The sequence below is a fragment of the Arachis ipaensis genome, chromosome B06 (assembly GCF_000816755.2).
Source record: "Arachis ipaensis cultivar K30076 chromosome B06, Araip1.1, whole genome shotgun sequence".
Lineage (NCBI taxonomy): Eukaryota > Viridiplantae > Streptophyta > Magnoliopsida > Fabales > Fabaceae > Arachis > Arachis ipaensis.
In genome coordinates, this window is record NC_029790.2 from 136,281,678 (window position 1) to 136,287,665 (window position 5,988).

General features: G+C 35.3%; 3 protein-coding genes across 3 annotated transcripts in view; 1 reads left to right on the forward strand and 2 right to left on the reverse strand.

Annotated features, from left to right (window-relative positions):
- LOC107647786 (LEAF RUST 10 DISEASE-RESISTANCE LOCUS RECEPTOR-LIKE PROTEIN KINASE-like 2.2) overlaps positions 1-1,844 on the reverse strand; it is a 4,390-nt gene extending 2,546 nt beyond the window's left edge. The window contains exons 1-2 of the mRNA XM_016351834.2: positions 958-1,844; positions 823-855 (exon numbers count right to left, since the gene is read on the reverse strand). Coding sequence (XP_016207320.2) covers positions 823-855; positions 958-1,804 — 880 coding nt within the window. The 5' untranslated portion in view covers positions 1,805-1,844. The remainder of the gene's footprint in view (positions 1-822; positions 856-957) is intronic.
- Positions 2,088-3,752, forward strand: LOC107647787 (rust resistance kinase Lr10-like). The gene has a single exon (XM_016351835.2). It carries the CDS (start codon positions 2,088-2,090, stop codon positions 3,750-3,752), a length of 1,665 nt encoding a protein of 554 aa, XP_016207321.1.
- The window catches only part of LOC107647788 (rust resistance kinase Lr10-like), an 8,899-nt gene continuing 7,094 nt past the window's right edge, over positions 4,184-5,988 (reverse strand). Inside the window, exons 2-3 of the mRNA XM_021105364.1 lie at positions 5,793-5,816; positions 4,184-5,472 (exon numbers count right to left, since the gene is read on the reverse strand). Of these exons, the coding sequence (XP_020961023.1) occupies positions 4,217-5,371 (1,155 nt within the window). The 5' untranslated portion in view covers positions 5,372-5,472; positions 5,793-5,816 and the 3' untranslated portion in view covers positions 4,184-4,216. The remainder of the gene's footprint in view (positions 5,473-5,792; positions 5,817-5,988) is intronic.

Here is a 5,988-nt window from a genome sequence, read left to right on the forward strand (position 1 = left end):
CGTCCTTTTTATATTAAAAATATTAAAATTAACATAATATTTTTACAAAAATACATGCAATCAAAGATTTAATTAAATTTTTAATTATAAATATCTTCAATTTGCAAAAAAATATTCAGTTAATTCTAATATTTTTTATATTAAAAAAGACTTAATTACAAAATTAAAATAAGAATTCAATTAAAAAATTATATAAAAATTTAATAAAATTATAAAAACTAACAGAATAATTAAACCATAAAATAATAACTAAAATTTCTAAAAATCACTTATCTCTAAGAATTTCTCTTTTTATATATAATTCTTGGTTGGATACTGTTTTTTTATATTATATAACATAATTGATCGAAATGCGTGCAAATAATTGATTCAACCAACATGTAAATATATAATAATACTAATAGTAATAATATAGCGGGGACTTTTTCATTATTACCCCCTTCTTGTCCCAACTGGGACCATTTATTTTAGAGAAATGTTATTTATACATTAAAATCAACTACTACTATATTTATGTATAAATATATGTGTGGTTTAATTTATTTTTAATGTGTATTTATATTTCAATATGTATTTTATACTAGAAACTGATTTTGATGGCTGATTTTAGTGTACACGTAACATAACCCTTTATTTTATTATCATAAAATATCTACCATTGAGGGAAAAAAATATAGGTGATAGGCAGGGAAAATAAAATAAGTCCAATGGTATAAGATAAGATAAAAATAGAAAAGAAAATTCAATTAAAAACAATGAGTTGAACAATCCTTGAACTAAATTTATTCATAGTTGCACAGATAAATGGATAAAAATTCATACCTTCTGCGATAAATTGGAGCTTGGACACCTTTCCTGAATGACACACAATAGAAACAAATTAAGTATTGTGCGAGTAGCGTATCCAAATTCGAAATCGAAAATGAAGAAGTATAAGCGTTGATGGATTATTCTTACCACATTCTTTATACAGAAGTGGTGTGACACAGGTATCGTTGACCACCAACGAACATACGAGACTACCTGGAGCGGTTTCGTTGACTGCGCAAGGATTGTCCGTGAGTCCACAGAAATGTTCACAAACTCCCGGAACCCACGAAAGCTCAAATCCATAACTCAGCATCCTATGAATCTCGGCGTATGAACAGTTTTTGTTGCAGCTCAATGAGTCATCGTAGTACGGCCATCTCGCCCGTGGATCAGGAAAGGATGATGTGGCAGCAACCAGCTTCACATGGCAATCATCTCTTAATTCAATCACTGACAACCCTCCAATAATAGCATAAACATTATTCTTAATGCAAGGGGAAGTGTCCACGTATTGTGGATCGTCCCTCACCGGATTTCTGCACTTCAAGAAAACCATGCGCTCAGATAATGTTATAGAACCGCCATTACCAACATAAGTCACTCGTCGTTGAAATATCAGTTCATATTGTACCGTTTCGCTCAAGTTGTGACTGGACATGGAATAGTGAGGAAGAGTGGAACAATCATCCTCTGAGATCCCGGGATCTACGAGTCGGATTGTGAAATTATTGTAGTTTATTGATTGAACATGGTAGTTTTTCCCCGGGAACAGAGGTAACACGGCGGTGTTATTCTCGCAAGCCAACTCAAACCTCCGATCGCCACAGTTTTGTGGGTCATCCTTCAGCCGGAAAGGATACCTTATGTCGGTGACTTTGCCGCACGAAGATGGGGCACATGTTGTGTTAGCATCCATGGCGGCGGAGGCAACATTGGTAATTAGGAGCAAGTAGTGAAAGAGTGAGTCTCTTTTCATGGTGATTGATTGATTCATGATGAAAATTGAAAAGTCTTGATAATGTTATAAGCTAAACCAAAGCTTCCCATCCAGAGGGCAAAATTGTCTTTCCATTGATGAATAGCATTGACTTGGTAGACTTTTGTGTTTGGTTGTGAGGAAGGAAGGGAGAGAGGAAGGAAGTAAAGAGAAAGGAAGAAGAGAGGAAGGAAGTAAAGAGAAAGGGAAAACACGTATTATTAGTTTCTATAATTGCGTGCTACTCCAAGTCAATATAATTCACAGATGTAAAGCTTCAACTGATTTTCCACATTTGGCAATGAAGATTTGGGCATTGCTTCTGCTACTGCTGCTAGATCTGAATGTTGGAAATTGCGCGGTTCAATGTCCGGTCCGTTTGTACTGTAAAGAAAACAAAACCAGTATTCTTGAGCTGCCTGCCCATCCTTCTTCAGTGAAATTCGCCGTCCGTCGCATTAATTACACATCAAATTCTTTAGAAATTTATGATCCCAAACACTGCCTTCCACAACTCTTTCTCGCACTCAATTACTCATCATTTGATCCTTTCCCATTTTCTCTTGATGAAAAGCCCAGCAACGTTACTTTCTTTAATTGTTCTTCAAGATGCCCGATTCGTGCGGCTGGTGATGACGATGATATTATCGACTCAAACTTGATGTCCTGCACAAAACTGGTTCGTCAGGTTATGCCATTACCCGCAAATGTGCTACTGTATTCTTCAATCCAATTGGTATGGAAGAGAAGTTTCCATAGTGGCGATGGATGCTTTGTCCCTTGCAGAGACTCTGTTTTGGAGACTCCTACTAATGAACGCAAGCCTAAAACAGGGAAGAAGTATGAATCCATTATTTTACCCATTGCAGGTGCAGCTCTCCTTGTGTCAATACTCGCTGCCTTGTATTATATGCATCGCTATTACAGAAACAAAGGGGAAGATCAACAAAGAGTTCAAACTTTCTTGAAGGACTACGAGGCATTCAAACCAACCAGATTCTCTTATGCTGATATCAAGAGAATCACTAAGCAATTCAAGGACAAGTTAGGTGAAGGAGCTCATGGAGCTGTCTATAAAGGTAAATTGTCCAATCAAATTCTCGTTGCCGTCAAGATCCTCAATAACACACAAGGAGACGGAAAAGAGTTCATAAATGAAGTGGGAACAATGGCCAAAATCCACCACGTCAATGTGGTTCGCTTGCTGGGCTATTGTGCTGATGGATCTCACCGAGCTTTAGTTTATCACTTCTTCCTCAATGGTAATCTCCAGAGCTTCATTGCTTCGTCCAGCGACAACGAAACCTTTCTCGGATGGAACAAGATGCATCAGATTGCTATTGGCATAGCTAAAGGGATTGAATATCTTCATCAAGGCTGTGATCAAAGAATTCTGCATTTTGATATTAATCCTTACAATGTCTTGTTAGATCAAAGTTTCACTCCTAAAATTTCAGATTTCGGATTGGCTAAGTTGTGCTCAAAGAATCGAAGTACAGTATCCATGACTGCAGCAAGGGGAACGTTAGGATACATGGCGCCGGAAGTTTTCTCTAGAAACTTCGGGAATGTATCTTATAAATCCGATATCTACAGTTATGGGATGTTATTACTTGAGATGGTTGGAGGAAGAAAAAACACAAACGAGAATCAAGAAACATTTCAAGTTCTATATCCCAATTGGATGCACAATTTGCTCGAAGGAGATGACACATATATTCCAATTGACGATGAAGGAGATTTCAGAATTGCAAAGAAACTAGCAATAGTAGGACTATGGTGCATCCAGTGGCACCCGGTACACCGTCCCTCCATGAAAAGTGTAGTTCAAATGCTTGAAGGAGAGGAAGACAAGTTGAAAGTGCCGCCAAATCCTTTTGAATCTGCCGCTGAGAGTAGTTCAAGTGCAAATAATCCAGCAAGATGTATGAATTTGGAATTGGAAGTGATTCCAGAAACAGAATAAATGAGCTAATTGTTGTAAAATATATCACTCATGCACTCATGTTTGTATCAAAGAAAAAATGAATGAAGAATTTGTTTTTACATGCTTTTTGTAGGGATATCTTGGATTTTAAAAACAATTCATTGACTGGCACTTATGATGGACAAATCTTGTGCTAAAGAGGGTGTATTATTTTGGAGATGTCTCTGTTTCAGTATAATATGCAACAGCAACTTATCATTATTTTGTATTATGACATTGTTAACATTCTGAAAATGTTACTTTAATTAAACGCTGAGATGTTGTTAAATATATGTATTCTTAGCGAAATATATATAGGTTGTAATATCCAAAATGAAATTATGAAATTGTTGTTGAACTGGTTGTAATAAACAAAAGCGTACAGCATATAAACGTAAATAACAATACAATATAGAAACAAGAACATAGAAAGCAAATTGCACTAGTCATCAACCAAAGCACTTTCACATAGGATTGGTTGTAAGTTCCTCCTCAAAACCTGAACAACTAGAAGAATCATTTGAAATAGTTACTCCTGAATTAATCTCAGAATCTTTGTGAATCGTATCATTTGGATAATATGAAGGTCTTGGAGGCATTTCAATGCTTGCAGCATTCCCTTCTAACATTTTCACCACTTGGTTCATTGAAGGACGATCACTTGGCTTCAATTGTATACACCATAGTGCAGTTAAGAACATCTTTTTTGCTACTTCGCTTGTTTCTTCATGCATTAAAATTTCCATCTCTATTTCATCATTTTTCTGAGTCAATTGATTGTATATCCAAAATGGAAAGTAAAATTGACTTGAATGCTCTGCATTTGGGTTGGAGTTTCTTCTTTGACTTGCCATCTCCATCAAAAGCATTCCAAAGCTATAGACATCGGCTTTATAAGATACTGCTCCAATATTTTGGTAGAACAATTCTGGAGCCATGTAACCAATTGTTCCTCGTGCTGCTGTCAAAGTTACAATACTATTATCAAGAGGATTAAGCTTTGCAAGACCAAAGTCTGAGACCTTAGGAATGAAGTTTTCGTCAAGAAGAATATTGTGAGGCTTGATATCAAAATGCAAAATTTGCATGTCACAACCTTCATGCAGATAAGCTATGCCACGAGCCACTCCAAGAGATATTTCAAAAAGTTCCTGGCAAGTCAATGATACACTATCCACTTTGGAGAAAATAAACTTATCTAGAGAACCATTGGGCATAAATTCGTATACAAGAGCACGTTTTGAACCCTCAACACAAAATCCAATCAACCTTACTACATTGGCATGATGTATTCTACCAATTGTAGCAACTTCACTGATGAATTCTTGACCATTAGCCTTAGCTTTACCCAACATTTTTATGGCTACAAAAGGTCCACTTGGTAGCTTTCCCTTGTACACGGAACCGAATCCTCCTTCTCCCAACTTCTCTTTAAAATCTCTTGTCATTTTCTTTATCTCTTTATATGAATACCTTATTGGAATGAGATTGCTCCCTTGCAAAAATTCCTCAATGTTTTCATAAATTGATGCATGTTTTCTTTGGCATGTATAGATCAGCATTACAAAGAAAAGTATGAGACGACCCAATATGTATTTGACGACCATGTATGGCACCATAAACCATCCCGTGAATACTCCTACAGCAATTATAGTTATAGGTAATACATCCTCTTTAGAGAAAGAATCGCCACCATCTTTTCCTACTACTTTCCGAAGTCCTGTGTAAATATCAAAGTATCAAACAATTCAAATATATTCGTTGTTAACGAACACATAAAAGTTGAACATGGTGTTCAAAGAATGTAATTTGATTTTCGATAGCTGTAAAAAGGTTTTACATAAATAATTAATTGACATAAGAACAACCATCAATTTAACTCTTGAAAAAATTAGAAGAATGGCAAATTAATTATTCTTTAAAAGATATTTTATGTTTTGTGGTACCCTAATAATATATTCTTAGTCACGTTAAGAGTTAGGACTCAATATGGAAATCACACCGTGCAACAGAAAATATTTGCTGAGAATGAGAATCTACCTTTCAAAATTCCATACGCGTAATCTGTAGAGAAGAATTTGTGAAAAATTAGAAACATGGCAATGACAATAAACTAGTATTAGTCGATGCACAATTGACAATAGTAATGTTCTATTTTTTAAAAATAATTGGATCATTTATTTTTTAGATTCATTTAAAAATTAATGTATCTGGATAATTATTTTGTTTAAATACA